Genomic DNA, 16264 nt, shown 5'->3' on the forward strand with positions numbered 1-16264 from the left:
CACCGCGTCTTGGTTGCACGCCTCCACCAACCGGTCAAGTTGCAGTTTACATCCATGTCTGTCCAGATAATATATGTAGTGAAGACTTTGAAGGAATCTAATAAAAAGTATTAACTATCTTTTTTGGTGAAATGGAAATTATCACCATCTTGACATGTGTGATTCCAGTGAATAATTTCCAGTGAGAAACATGCTGTCTTCACTCAGAGACTATTTTTACAGAAGAGCACAGAGGACTGATAGAGAGCTTCATCACATGGTGCAACAACAACCACCTGAAGCTCAACATCAGCAGAACCAATGAACTGTGGTGAACTGTACTGCTACTGCTTCAAATATGGATGTTGCTACAAAGAAGCTACAAATTATAAAACGTGGATGGATACAATCAGCACAGTTTCAAGGTGGACACCCAAGATTATAGCCACCAATTCATTTTCTGACCAAATGTGAAATATGCTCACAGCCTCCCCTTCAGCCAAGGCTGTCACTGGTGCAGAGGCAAAGAAAATAGGGGCAGGCTGAGTATAACTATAGACAAATAACATGAAACGATGAATCCAGCAGCTGTGTGTATATCATTTTATTGATCTGATATGAAAATTGACAGGTGCTCCAAACCCACAGCTCCAGCACATACATTAAGCATACATGTATATGTGACCGTATTGAAGAGAAGCTATGAACATTACTGCTATCTCCTCACTCAGTGGTCACGATGTTACTGAAAGGTGTGAAGAAATTACTTGCAGCATCTCTCCACTATCTGACATCAACATGACAAAACCTTCCTCAGGATTCTGACAGACAGTGAACACATAACAATCCCATCATGTGCTAGTTTCCACCTGTTCCAGTAGGCACGCTCAGGTCCCAGGTGTCTGTAGAAACAACTCAAGAACCTGGTGGGTTTGTCATCACTAAATGTGTCTTGTTCAAACTAGTGTTTCATGATGGATTTTTCCACAGAGGTTTGGGGGAACACACACAGTAATAACAGTGCAGACACACGGGGCCATGTAATTTATCTGTAGCAGCACCAGAGTCACTCAGTCAAAACCTCTGCCTGTCCACACCAACACCGAACGACCCTTTCCAGCATGTGCGCTCTTTCTACAGCTACAGTTTCACACACACACAAATCAGTTTTACAGCACAGTAACTTTAAAGTGTGGCTGCTCTGCAGTGAGAGTGAGCCAATAAAAAGAAGAAAATGATCTACGGCTGATCACCTCAAAGCCCAAAACCAATAAAAGGATGCTATATTTATAGAACCGCATCATTTTATGCTTATTTCAAACTTATGTTACACCCTTCATTTAAAGTCGATTACTGTGATGTGCGCTATATCATAAAAAAATCTACAGTCTATACACAGATATTCCTGGCCCTCTGTTGTCTGTTGCCTCCACATTTACAAACATATAGTCTGGGAGGATGCAATTGGTTTTGCATAATTAGTTTGTGGAGGAAATGAGCACTGCTTCATGGATGTGATTCAGTGATCTATTAGAGCACTGGACGTCAGAGGCCACGGATGTCTGATAACCTTGAAACGGGTTATAGGAAAGATGTCACCTGATATACTGTAAACGGTAGCCTCATTGGTGATTGAGCGAACTGGCTAGAGGCCAGAGACATGTGTCTTATAAGGGAGACACAGTGCAATAGACAGACATGAGGCAAAGACGCAGTCTCAGCCACTGCACTGCCACTGACTATAAGGAACCAAGAAATAAAAGGCACAAGGACTGCAGCTAAATCTACATTTGCTGGAGAATCAGTTCATAGACTGGTGATTATCAACAAAAGAAAATGAGATGGTTATTTGATTGCTCAAAGAAAGATACTCACAGACCCTCAGCTACACCCACCTTTGTTTAAACACAAGCGGCCACGCGGAGCCTGACTGATAAGGCACAGGAGAAAGAAAAGATCTAGAAAATATATACGTACATTACTGCGCCAAGTAGAATTTAGATCAAACGTTTCAATCTCTGATCATACGACAATGAAAGGAATGTATTTACAGCTACTTCAAGTGGAAAACAGAGCCGTTAAACTCTTACTTTATGAGGCTTTTACATAAAAACAACAGAATGAGCACAAATGGCATCTTTGCCACCCGCAGCCACAAAACTCAAAAGACATGTACTCTGCCAGTAAAAAATAATTTTATGAGTACTGGGAAAATAGGATCAGACAAAAACAACTCATCACAGAATTAGCTAAACATCCTGATGTCGACAGTTTAAAGAAAAGCAAAAGACAGGTATCGTTGATTACGGCGCAGAGCAGCAGGAGTAGCAAAGGTTTTTTACTCTCCTGCTCCAAATATGATGATATGTGTCCTGCTGGGTAAGTATCTGCAGATTCCAGCCTCACCACCAGATACTGTTTGTGATTACTTCGGAGGTTAATTATTATTTGCTTCACATATGCTCTTCTTTTTCACTGCCACAGTCTTTGTGTTGTCATGTAATTACATTTGCAACAATGTTTAATATCCACTCATGCAAATAAAGCATGAATGGGTACAAAGGAAAGATTAGATAGACAGAGAGGGGGAGAGACAGGCAGAGAGTGAATACATATGTAGAGACACAAGATTTCCTGTTTTCTTTATTTGGACGAGTGATTTATGAAAGAAAAAAAAAAAAAGATTGTCAATTGCAAGATTTTGCTGGGAAACATTGTTAAAACTGAATTATTTCTAGAGACAAAAAATGGCATTAATGCATCCAGTGTGTTATGCAGAGAAACCCCCTTTGAGAGAAAGTGTGATTTTCACCAACATGTATATAACCTGCACTTTACATTGCAAAAGACTTGAGAGCCTTTCAAATATTAGAACAACTCAGTGTAGAGCAGGTGGATTCATTACGTCAAGAGAGCTTTCTAAAGCGGCTCAAGAGAGTGCTCACGTTTTATAATAACCTCAGAAAGGTAAATCTACTAAAGTACACAGGTATTCCCATACATTGGAATGTCTATAATGTGTTGTGCTACTGATTTCTTTTTCCTGTCCATTTCACCATATTGTAGATACAACAGCAAGAGTTAGATATCAGAGGCTGTAAATGGCATTGCTCTGTAATTAGGCACAAATAATCACACATTACTCCTTGCACATGTGGAGGACTGCCCAAAAGCAAACTGTAAGGGCTTTAGAAATAGGAATCAAGCTTCCCATGAAGGCACACACTGCTGTAGCTTGTGTTGTGGCACGGTCACAAACACTTTTTTCCGTATGTCGGAACTACTTTTCACGCCCCAGAGATGGAGAGAGATGGTTCAATGGAAGAGCGTGAGGAGGATAAAAACTCAAATCACCTCACACAATCTCTTTACAGAGACAAGCTGTTGTAATGGCTCGATACTGAAACAGAGAGGTTTCAAAATCCCTTAAATCTTAAAATCTCCTGCTATTCCCAGCGCATCCTTTTAACTTCACAAACTGTTCAAATTCAGAATGGGCCGCGTGTTGCAAGGCTGTGCAAACACAAACAAATGGACAAGGAAGACCACACTTCAGTGCAGTGAGGAGCTCTGCTGTTAAAATAAGAATTAAGACTCATGTCTTCATTTTCAGACACTCCCTCAAGTCAGTTAAAATCATGTCGAGCTTTCCAGTTGGTTTTTAGAGCAGTTTGATTGGTACCTTAAAACCTGCTGCAAAAACAGCTGGTCAAGGAAGGCAGATGAGATGGAGAGCTGATCCGAGGTCAGCACGGAGCTACCAAGCTTCAAAACATCATGTCTTTTCACGCAAAACCAACCAGTTCTGCCATTTAGTGCTGTATGATGGATCCTCTGTGTTCTCTTGGAGCAGCAGTGCCAGGATTGACAGTGTTTTCTGTGGGCCATCTGAGGAAGAACGAGCGCGCTTTGAGAAGTTCTCCCGGTTGAAAAAGCTCACAGACTATCCGTGCGAGCGTGGCAGCTGTCACACACTCTGACCGGGTGGTCCCAGCCTCGGGAGGGCACAGGCCTGATGTGTGTGGAGCAGGGGCCGCACACGCCCTGTCCACAGGCCCTGCAGTGGTGCTTGGACATTGCCGAAGTGAAGGTCTTGGAGCACTTGTGACACTGGGTGATGTCCTGGTCTGGCACCCAGTAGTCTGGCCGAGCCACATCTTTCACAAAACCTGTGGTGAGGGGACGGAACAGCACGTATTTATTCAGGATTTTCATCAGAGATCGTATGTGGTTTTTATTAAGTCAAGTCCATAACTGAACATAACATTCTGTGAAACTGCATAACAATGTAGGTACTGAGGCTGGTGTGAATCACTTCACAGGATCCCAAGCTTCATTAATGTTTATGGTGTGAATCTCCAAACTGACATTAAATATCTCAGATGGATGGATAGCTTCAAGACAGTAACATGTATATTTATGAATTACATTCCTTGCAGGTGAGCCATCAAGTGAAAGAGGCCCAGTGGTTCAGTACATCCACCTCATTTGCCTGAATTTAGAATAAACTATTCATTGTTATCAGCATAAATTCAGGGTTTGTTTGCAACACGGTTGTCATTTTTTTTTCTCTCCTCAACATCGTTGCAGTTGACTTCCACTTTTGTTTATCTAACAAATAAAACACTTGTTTGAGAAGACAGTTTCAACGTGCGGTTTCATCGGCACTTCCACAACCAAATTACACAACATTTACAAATTGTAAAACTGATCATTAGAATAATGTTCAACAAATATCTGATTGGTCAAAAGCCATTTGACCCATTTGACTGAATATGTTATGGTAAAAGGCAGCTGCACTCACAGAGAGGGTAGTCCACAGCTGTAGTGACCATGTCCAGTGTAGACTGGGCCACCTCCGTCACCCTGCGAGCTATCAGACCACGAGGCTCCACCTTACACACTAAAGACAAGAGGTGTGCATGTGTGTAAGAGACACAGAAAGACCTACAAAAGCAGTAGTAACAATATTTAGATGTAAACAGCTATCACAAATACAATCAGCATATAAATACAAGAAATCACAGTACACAGTACACAATCTGGATTCTGCATCCCTTAGGTATTCAGACATATGACTGTCTAAAAGAATTTAACACTTTATAACAGTAGAAATTAAAGAAATTTGGACATCTTGGTGTAGTTTTGTTCTGAAATTACAAACTAGTAGGAAAAACATGCTAATAAATTGAAAGCTTCAGGACAGAATGGCCATTGTGGTCATTAGCCCTGTTCAGTATTACTTCATGTCATGTAAAAAGAACTGTCACTACTTCTTGCTTTATTCAAAAGACATTTGCACAATTTAAGACAAGCTGTCTGGTTGAAGTTCACTAATTGGTTGGAAGTGTCTCACCCTGGCTGTTAGTGTCAGCTGGCCCGCCCTGTCGGTAGCAGGCCATGCACACCCTGACAGGCCCGCTGCCCCAACCTCTCTCTGGCACCGGCATCCTGTGGCTGGAGCAGGGATGGCAGAAACCCTCACCACACGATCGGCAGTGGTGCTTCCTCTCCGCCTCCATGAACACCTTCTGACAGCCGTGACAAGCCTGATGGGAAGATGGGGATTCGATTATGGAAGGAGAGACATGATGACACTGTTATTGCGGGCACTGAGGGAATAATTTATTGGACAATGTCAAACTTCTCTGTGGTAAGCTGTTTGAGCAGAGATATTTTCACACGTGGCCTTGTGTATTACAGCTTTAGTCCTTGTTCTCTGAATTGTGCTGCGGTGTTTGTCGTCTGTCTCGGCTTCAGCTCTTTATACTCACTGTGATCTCTGTGTTGGGTCTCCAGTATGGCGGCGCCACCTGGTCGGTGAGCCAGGCAGTGACAGCTTTGGTGGGGCCCGTGCTGTACTCCGACACTGACTGGATCACGTAGTTCATTCCATCCAGGACCCTCTGGGCAGCGTTTTGGTGGGTGGTCAAAAAGGTGTCCGACTGAGTGAAGAAAAAAGGATGAAAAAATGCCGACAGTTGAAGGAGAGGTGTACAAAGTTTTATATGCAACAGGTAAAGTGAAGGAGAGGGAGACATTAATCTCCACTGAGGCAGTGATAAATGCTTCACATGCATCACTTGCTGCATCTCAGTCTCTTAATTGAAGTTAACTGCACACAAAACATCATGCAAATTGTGGTCATTTTAGTGTTGACGTAATGGCAGATGGTATTCATGTTGCACATGTTAGAATGAAATGTTCAGCATTCATTGTGTTTAATGATGTCATGTACTCTCAGCTTCTACATGTTCTGGCCTCAAGAAACAGTTATGCAAACTAACGATTGATAATCTCATCCATCAGATCCCTAAACAACAGAACTTTGTTATTCTTCTGTACTGAAACTAGAAATTGGAGGAATAGAAGACAAGTGGAGTACTCACCCCCTCCCAGACATGCTTGACCTCAGATCGTACCACGCTGCTCTCGGGGTCCTGGTTTCCCATCCAGTACTGTCTGCTGCGGTATATTACACCACAGCTAACACACTCCAACACATAGCTGAGAGGGAAGTGGGGAGACAACATGAGATGTCTGGATGAAAGGCAACAATAAGTTCCTGAGTTTGTGTGTGTGTGTGTGTGTGTGTGTGTGTGTGTACGTACCCTGACCAGGCGTACTTGGCCAGTCCAAACCATGGGTTGTCACTGGAAGCAGACGTCTTGGGCACAACAATCACCTCTCTGCCTCCTTCATAGCACCGCTGGAGAAATTAGACAAAAAACACAGAAAAATACAGAAAATGTATACAATAATTTTTTTGGAAGACAAGATGTGGAGAATAATTAGAAAAGGGGCAAAAGAACAAGACACAGTGTGAAATAACCAGTTCAAAAGCTGACACCACATAAACAACATCACACTTTGAACTGGACCCCAGTTCACCGTCACTGGCAGACGAGACTGGTGTCAGGAGTCAGTCTTACCTTACAGATAAGGACTTTGTTGTTGTACTGGTGTGCATACTGGCACAGTCCATCTGCCATGTGGGGGACCCTGTCTCTCATATGGTTCATTCCATTTTTACAGCGAATGCTGGAGACGACAGAAAACCATGTTTCAGACCAACGCACCAGACGCCAGAGTCAGTGACGGGAGCAAGTTTGTGGAAGGCAGAACGATGTGGACAGTCCATTTATCCAGGACTGGCTCCTTTCAGACCCACTGTTGTGATGTCTCCTACTCACACTTCTCTCAGCTTTCCATAAAGGAGAAACACAAAGAGGAGGGGACTCCCATTTCTCCTTTCCAAAAATATGGAAAAGACATCAGGTTTTATGTGTCCCGGTGGGGAGGCAGTTAACATCCACAAGAACAACAACAGATTTCTGCTTGGAGAAAATAAATTCCAGCTCTGTGATTCAGCCCAGAGACAGCTAAAAGAGTTCTGTTTGTGTGTCTGCTTATGTTTCCATCTGGCAATAAAAGCCTTTAAATGCTGTCTGAAGATAATAATAAGCGGGATGAGTTACATTTAGACAAACCTTCAGAAATGCAAGATCCCCACCAGACATGGTTTAAGGCTAGAAAAAGAATTTGCTGTGTGCGATAACCTGGTTCTGACATTTTCCACAAAAAAGTTCAATTAACCGGAAAAAACTCTTGAAAGCACATCTACTGTGTATGAGGTGTAAGTCTAAATTTTGGAGGAAATGATGTTAAACTATGCAAATAGTATCTGCAATTTGCTGAAAGAATGCAAAGGATCAATTACAGAACTCTGAACCTCCTAATGATGAAATTGAACCATGAGGAGCAGATTTCATCACACACAGGGCGGAGCACGGTTAGATACCACTGACGGCAGAGTGAAAAATATTCCAAAGGGTCATCTGACCTGCTTCCAATTTTCAAGGCAACACTTTGAGAAACAGAGTAATGGACAATTGACTGATGTGATGTGAGCTCTCATTAAGCATCCAGCACAGGAGAACTATAAGATTTGCAGCCCAGTAATAAAACTGGAGGTATGATGCAGGCTTCACTAACATCCTTATGATAACAATAATAATGAATAATCGTGACCTAATAATAACCTAAGGATGAATTTCATTTCAAAGAATATCAGATTTTAAGTGAGAGACAAGAGTTTCAGCCAAAATCTTCCCAGATTTTGTCTTACATAAAATTTCAGGCCCAATTCAACCTTTAGAATGAAGAAAAGTTGAAGACAAAAAAATGGACTGAATACCCGCTCAAAGATGTTTGCAATGACTTACTTGCAGCTGAGGCAGGTAGCAGAGCAGGTGAAGTACTCGTCTGGGAAGAAGGAGTACAGGGTCATCTTGTCGTCCGACAGTTCTCCACAGAAACGCTCACTTAGGGCCTAAGGAAACGTAAAAAAGAAGGTGAAAAACAATGGGGAAGATAAAAAGTGGACACAAAACAGGACAAGAGTCAAAACCACAAGACTAACATTGATCTAAACGTTTCATCTCTCTGTTAATTTTCTCTAAAATTCTACATGAACCATCGCTTACTTCCAGAGCTTGAAACACTATCCCAGGCTGGCGGGGAGAGCGTGTGTGAGTGTTCTTCACTTGCTGCCTGACGGCTTCCAGCAGCCTGTTGTAGTCAGTGGGAGGCGTGATGGTCTGGGTACCTACATACTGCACCGAGCTGAAGGCCTCTGTCCCCAAGCCCAGGTCGTGAAAGCGCTTCTGGAGCAGTGTGTCAGCATGGCCGGCCACAGAATCTACAAGAGACAGGAAAGGCAAAGACATGTTAGTCTGACAGCAGGAACCACAGAACAAGAGACTAAAACCCATAAAATACATCCTCAGAACAGGCAAACAGTTGTACAACGGAGGTGTTTTTCCTGATCATATCCAGCACATACGCATTCAGTAGATTTCTCTCCCCTACCATGACCGAGCAACTGGGTGTGCGTTGTCTCCTGGAAGACGATAACAGCAGGCCCAAGAGAGGAGAGGGGCACATCCAGACCACAGCGACTGGAGAGGGCCCTTAGTTCTGGGGTGAAGTGCTTCAGGTAGGCCCCCGAGGCGCTACTCAGGAACAGGAACATGTCATTGTGGAGGCGCTCTGCCCTTGTACGATAGACTACTATATCAGACACTGCCAATACCTGGGAAAGAAGAAAGTAGATATATTTACAGAGCTAAGACAGAGAAAGCATCTATGATCTTTGCCAAGAAAACAAGACGCAAGGTGAAATGGAATATTAGTGTAATTGTGCATGGAATAGGTGATTAAGACAATTAAAAGAATACACTAGCGTACAGTAGCTAGTAAATAACAAAATTCACATCACAGCTCACCATTTGATCAGCCAACTATAATGTACAGGGACATACGACTGATGTGTGACTTTATCCCTGTCACCCCTGAGTACTGATACTACCAGCATCAAATGACCCTGGAGCAACACTGAGCTGGACCTGGGGCTCTGGAAAAACTATGATGCAATTTAGGATCTAATTAAAACATTTATGGGGCCTCTATAAATGACACTCGCCCGTCTGAGAACAAAAACCCAAGAGTCATGGTCAAAATCTGAACGGTCCACTGTGTGACGTGAAGACAAACTAATGTTCGTCATTATTTATTTTACACAACCAGCTATCAGTTAATGCCAACAAAACCAAACAGTGAAAACTACAATTACCTTTAGTAGCAGTCGCATTCTCTGGTTCTGATTGGCTGCAGCCCCCAATAGGCCCTCAGTATCCAGGGCGACCAGGCTAAGACTGGGGTCATACGCGGCCCACACCCCCACCGTACAGGAGCTGGGGGACTTGGAGGTGTAGAACACACTCTTGCCACCGAATAGGATGTGGTTGAGGGTGTGGGACTTGCCATCGCCAGTGTTGCCAAAGATGGAGAGGACCTTGACTCCTGCCACCTCCCCGCAGCCGAGTCTGTCCACAAACTCAGACTCACTGCGGACCTGGGGGGAGAGGAGGGAGAACACCAAGCGGACAGCCGGTTATGGACAGAGGACGGATGGCTGAGCTGACTGAACATGATATAATTAGCTTCCTCTCTGACTTCATTCAATTAAGGAAATGCTTTATTGAATCTGCGTGAACAATTCAGTCTTGGATGACAAGTCGCCTTAACACACTACAATAAAGAACTGGGTTATCTATGTTCTATTACCTTTTCTTCAGTCCAGAAAATAAATATCTGAAATGACAACTGTATTTATCAACAATATACTGCTAAGCCTTCAGCTCCCTTAGGACAAAATTGGTTGTGCATACATCACACACTAATCGGATGAGTGTAAAAATAATCATCAGCGCCTGCACTTTGTACTGCTGTGACAATAATACAAGACCGGGTGCCTCCCTGTGGGTCAGCTGTACTGGATGACTCACCGGGGACTTCCCAATGAGACACGTAGTTGCTGCTTTACCTCCCTCGGCTAATGTTCATGCCTTTTTTTCCTTTCAGATTTCATGAGCCATTGTTAGCGAAAACATGTCTACAGGCTAAACATGACGGACGTCGCTTGTAAAAGCTATTTCTCGTTACATAGACAAACCGTGGGGAGGAGAGCTATCTGTCACAAGCTCACTTTTTAGCGTGAAAAAGAGTAACAACATAGTGTTTTCAAAGATAATCGGGCTCACGAATCAGCACTGTAGCTGTTAACATCAGTGACAACAGATAGTTAGTGGCCTTCATTACAAGACTGTAGTCCTCTGTCTTAGCTTAGCAGCTAAATGCTAGAAGCCGTTAGCTTAGTTGGCGTAGCTAACTTTACCTGCAGGTTTTCTTGTTCATCCACCAGCAGGAAGCTCGGGGCACCGTCTGGACGCCCCTCTAAGGCTACCTTCATTGGACTGATCGATATACTCTCCATTTCTTTCATCAGTATTTCGGACATTGTTGTTTAATTACTTAGGACATATTTGTCACGGAGAAACGCAAAACGAAACTTCAACATGACTCCTGTCCGTTCGCGAATCACAACATCAGCGCGTGTACGGCGGGCGTTGCGGGAGGAGCCAGGGAGCACGCAGGAGTGACGCAGGACGCATCATGCGAGCGGTCGGTCAGCGTCTTGCCCGATGCATCATCACCACCCTGTGGTCACACTGCAGAATAACACAGGACCTGCCACTCAACAAACTTCAGAAAGCTGCGGATAAGAAAGCAGAAAATTACTTGATGAGAAGATGAACTCACACACTCATACAAGCTGTGTGTATACTGTTGTAGATTTTCAAAGTTTAGATCATCCATGCAAAGCCAAACAAATTTTTTGTCATATATTTATTCCACTTTGTTAATATTAAAAATGTGCTTATTTTAAATCAGCAACTAATTCGTAATCTCGGCGAGACACAGGCAATCAAAGTTTCCATCTCAGTGGCAGAGAGTGTTTTATTGGAGCAGCGCTGCCATGTTAGAGGTGCTTGCTAATGTTCATTAAATATTTGTTAGCACAGATCTATAAATATCACATGTCACTGAATGGCTTCAGAGCGGCGCCACTGCTGCTAACATGACATGGAGAAAGAAATTCCAGCATTGCTGCTGGCATTGCAGTCCTTCCTTCCTTCCTTCCTTCCTTCCTTCCTTCCTTCCTTCCTTCCTTCCTTCTCTCCCATATGTGTAAAGGTTTAAATTGGTGTTGGGGACAGTTCAAACAAACACTAACACTTGAAATGAACCTTAGCCTAGTAAAACACAATCATCTACATATGAAAATAAATAATACAAGACACAGGCAAGAAAGTATGCAAGAAGGGAGAGAAAGCAGATGGGAAGGAATTAAGGAAGGAAGGAATAAAGGGTGGAGGGGTGAGGAGATTGGAGAGGGTCCCTGCCTTTCTCTGGGCTCAACCATGAGAGACAAATGTCTGAAAGAATCAATTATAGGCCTACTCCCAAACCATTGCCCCTGATTAATGAATAATTAAAGCTTCTCAGTGCACGTCTACCTAGCATAGATAATATAAGATTAACCACAGGCCTATCAACATGCCACCACTAATGTAAGGTTATGTAGACACAACGTCTCTTAATTTACCCTAAAATAGATAATATAAAGTTGTCACTGAGGGGTAATAGCCTGTAATCTAATATATTATCCAGCTTGTCATGACTAGAATAAAGTTGACCACCTTCATGTTGACTGTATCTTTTAGGAAAAATAACTAACTGTTTTTGTTCCTCTGGTTCCCTACAGCTCACAGCTAAAGTGATACCTGGTCCATACCTCACTAAATTTATATCTGTACCAACCTGCTGTCCCTACACATTGCAGTATGTGAGGAAAATTACTTATATATAATTTGTTGATATTAAGATCCATTCTCAATCAGCCTCCAGTGTGAAACGTATCCATCAAGTTGCCACTTCAGTGATGTGATGCAATGCTGGGGCTAGCCAGTACAGATTCAAGCCCATCCTCATTCTCCAGACAAGGCAACAATGCATAAGAGAAGCTGGCACGCTCAGACTGACAGACAGTCCTGCAACCCAATCTTGACATAACTGTAGACATTTTTTTTTAATATATATATATATGAATTCGGAACTGGGGGGCGGCTTTGCCCTCACAGGTCCGAGGCGGGACTGTGCTCCACTCAAACCGCTACCCCCGCTGGTACTTGTAGTGCGCGCCTCCTCGGCATGTCTCATGTTGACATGCGTAAAAAACTACACTTCCCCAAAGCTGTCACAGAGCGCTCCCGCCTCCCATTGGCTGCTGGCTCCAGCCGCAGCCCCAGAGAATGAATGAAATTGAAATAGCTGCTACATTACATGTACAATACCCGGCTCTGCAGTGTTGCATCCTATCATACTATATCAAAATGGCCACAGCGGTACAGAACCCCCTCAAATCGTAAGTACCACACGTTTTCTGAGCGTTTGCGCTTTTTGTGTCTGTGCATGCTGTCAGTGCAATTTCAGACCCTTAAATTCCCAGATATTTCTCAGCATGATTACCAACACATCTATACATGCAGTGCATACAGCAGAGATAGAGATAATGTCAGCGGAGGCGAAGCAGCCCTAAAGAAAAGTTATATTCGAAGCTGACGAAGGGGGGGCTTCTGTTTTTTCTTTCTTTCTTCTTTTGGGCATGGAGGGATTATTGTGCGCTCCGATGCAATTCATATAATCATTTCACTGAGGCAGCAGCAGCGTGTGTGCAGGGATATGGAGGAATGCTGGAGGTAGATTTGGGTGACCCGGTATGTCCCTTGCCAGTGTAGCCAGCCAAGATCACGGTCAAAGCCAGGCTGGAGTGGCAGGCTGGCCGGGAGGCAGGGAGCTTAGATGGCTTTACAGTACCTGTGTGCACATTTTTGGACAGAGAGAGGGTAAACAGGTAGGCAGAATGAAGCTCACTGCTCGGGGTTTAGGCTGCAGCGTTACCTTTACTGCCGGACCTCTCGGAAATATATAGGCTGAGGTAAATACGCTGGTGCACGGCTTGAACTCCGAGACTTGCTTTCATCTTCAGCGCCTATAATAAAGCTTATAATAAAATCCGAATTGCAATCTGTCGTTGTGCACCTGAACGTGCGTCTTTAAACGGGCGGATTTCCCGTGAAGTTTCTCCTGTAATGATCCGCTTTGTGCAGGTTTTTGGGGGTGTTTTTTTTTTTTTTTTCTTCCTCAGACTGCTTTCAGCGGAATGCAGACGCCTGCTGCCCGCCTGGGCTCCCGGCCAAAAAGGTGGCTGATGTGCGTCTGTCAGCGGGTACTTACGGAGATCTAGCCGAAAAAAAACAAACCACCACAATAGCTCCAATATAAACATACAACCGAGGAGTGTTTGAGCACACAAAAGATCCAGCTTAGGCAGTTTGAAACAAAGAAAAGTCCGAGACCTGTGTGCAAAAACAGGGGCGCACGTCGGATGCTGCACAGCTTTCACCTGAGCAGGGATGTGGGATATAGACTGCCTGCCTGTCTTTCTGTCTGTCAGCCTCTCTGAGATGCAGACACAGGCGACATTTCGTGCAATTCCATGAACGACTGCCCTGCCTGCTTTGAAGAGCTCTTCACAGGAGAGAGGAAACTGGAATGGTATGATTGGGCAACTGTGTGCTGCCCTGATTGACTGTGATGCTATTTTGGTGTTTTGGCCAAATGCGTTTTACTCATCCCAAAGCACACACCTGAATGATAGGAAACTAAAGATGTACGATTTATAATTCCAAGGTTTAATTATGTTCTAACAAGATGGTATCTGGTAATGTTGTGATGATGGCACAGCAATGGACAGGTGGGCTGGATAGAGGCTGTAATGTGGGACCTTTGAGCTCAGCGTCTCCTCTCCTCCTGTTCCTCCTCTCCTCTATGGGATGCTCATCCAAGCAGAGCCAAAGTGTGGCCAGATTGCTCCCAGAGGCCCTCACTGACACCATGTCAAGGGGATTAAATCGACTGATTTGCATGGAATATACCGACGTGGCACCAGGACAGAGGGAGGGACGAAGTTGTGGTAGCAGGAAGAGAACAGGACAGGGAAAGAGTAAAATGAGCAGGAAGTAAATGATTTAAAAAAAAAAAGCGGCTCAGGGCCAGTAACCAATGATCTAATGCCCAATTTTCATTTTGACAGTGATTTTAAGTGTTTAAAGTTAGACAAAAGAGGGAAAAAAAGATGTAGAACATCAGATCAGTAAAGTTGCCAGCCAGACTGAGACCCGCAGGGATGCTGGCTCACTGTTTACTACAGCACCCGACTCTATGTGCAATAATAAAGTTGAATGTATTTATTACACAAGGCCACAGCAATCAACGCTGCCTTTAACATCTCACCAACTGTATAAATGCCATCGTTACGCGGTATGGGTTTAACTACGTTCCAGTTACCACACTGGGATCAGCCTTTAAACGAGCCCTGGTAATTAGCATGTCTACAAACAAACTTGATATTAGAGGCTTACAAATTAGAGGCCTATCCAGCAAAATGGGCTAAACAACTAGCAAAATTCGGTTCAATGTCGGCTCTAATAGGGTGGCTGGCTGTGCGCCGGAAACAATGCCTGTTGTGTCCCTAAATGTCTTTAAACTTTGCTCAATCTCAGCAATAAATTATAATTAATTCAGTTGATGTAAATTCTGTGGGAAGCAGTTACAATTGTTGCCCATCACCCAGCCAAGACTTGCTGTGTACAGTACCGCGTGATAGCCAGTTGATGTGTGATGTGTGTGTGTGTGTGTGTGCGTGTGGAAGTACAGTGGAGGGTTCATTTGTGTGTGAAGGCAAATCAGTGGAGAGCAGCTAGCTTCAATCTACTGGGCATTTCCTTTCCAGCTCTCTCTCTCCGTCTATCTCTCTGCTGGATTAGAGACTGGTTTAATCTCTCTTTCTCTCCTTCTCCTCTCCTCCATCTCTCTCCCTCTTATTTCCTCGCTGTCCTCCGATCACCCCTGCTGCCCCGTCTCCCACGTTCCCTCCCTCCTTCTTCATCACTTTCTCCATCCATCACTCTTTCTCGCCATCTCCCTTTTGTTCAGCCATTTCCTCTCTGTCTCGCTCGTCCTCTCTTTTCCATTTTCCTTCTTCTTTGGCCTCAAACCATCTGAGCCCTACAAGTCGCTTCACCCTCAACCCCCCCCCCCAAACCCTCCGCTCTCCACCACAGTTCCTTACATTGTGAATCAAGGCATGTCACCACTTTGATATTCAGCAAAAATTACTGAAGGCAATTCTCTATGCATTTTGTCAGATCCCCTTAAATCTTGTTGGATAGCTTATTCCTAAGAGTTCCTTTAGAGGGATTTACTGTAGATTTGGACTATCTACTGTCAGAAAGTATTTATAGTCCACTGTTCATACCAAATTATACAATGCCACAAAGGGAAAGCCCTTTGTGGAAAGCCATCGCAGAGTGTTATGTTGGTTACAAAGAAAATGTGCTGATTCTACCTCTGAGTGGTTGCATTCAAATCTGATGTTTCCTTAAAAATTAAAATATCTTACAAGCAAAGGGCAATTAAATTAAATTAGCAATAGGAATTTGACTTCACAACAATCATTTTCAAGGCACAGGTGTCCAAATATGTCAGAATGGCAGTTGATGTGTGGTATGTTTTTCAGCAATATTACTTCTTTGTGCTGGTTAGAGGGGGAGATGCAGATAATAGTGTGCTGTGGTATTGGCAGCAGTTGTGGCAGGGCCTATATAATATTATTTCTGCCCTGCCTGACTGAGCCGAGCTAAATGAGTTCCATGTAATAACCGGCTCTGTGTGCAAACAGCCCCACGTGATGGTTGAAACCACAGCCTGAGCATCCATTTCTAGATCTTTCTTTCTCTTTCAATCTCTCGCTTTCATT

The 16264-nt window shown here is 43.7% G+C and overlaps 2 protein-coding genes across 2 annotated transcripts in view; one reads left to right on the forward strand and one right to left on the reverse strand.

Moving 5' to 3' along the window:
* Positions 1 to 611: 611 nt before the first annotated feature.
* Positions 612 to 10922, reverse strand: si:ch211-11n16.2 (zinc finger FYVE domain-containing protein 1). Its single transcript, XM_041940279.1, has 12 exons — positions 10718 to 10922; positions 9614 to 9895; positions 8851 to 9073; positions 8466 to 8680; positions 8205 to 8311; positions 6912 to 7020; positions 6591 to 6688; positions 6369 to 6486; positions 5754 to 5924; positions 5336 to 5528; positions 4784 to 4882; positions 612 to 4148 (listed from the first exon to the last, which is right to left on the reverse strand). Exons 1-12 carry the CDS (start codon positions 10838 to 10840, stop codon positions 3916 to 3918), a joined length of 1971 nt encoding a protein of 656 aa, XP_041796213.1. The 5' UTR covers positions 10841 to 10922; the 3' UTR covers positions 612 to 3915.
* A 1773-nt stretch (positions 10923 to 12695) lies between these two features.
* dpf1 (D4, zinc and double PHD fingers family 1) overlaps positions 12696 to 16264 on the forward strand; it is a 37189-nt gene continuing 33620 nt past the window's right edge. The window contains exon 1 of the mRNA XM_041941073.1: positions 12696 to 12808. Coding sequence (XP_041797007.1) covers positions 12696 to 12808 — 113 coding nt within the window. The remainder of the gene's footprint in view (positions 12809 to 16264) is intronic.

Source organism: Chelmon rostratus, chromosome 7 (assembly GCF_017976325.1).
Source record: "Chelmon rostratus isolate fCheRos1 chromosome 7, fCheRos1.pri, whole genome shotgun sequence".
Lineage (NCBI taxonomy): Eukaryota > Metazoa > Chordata > Actinopteri > Chaetodontiformes > Chaetodontidae > Chelmon > Chelmon rostratus.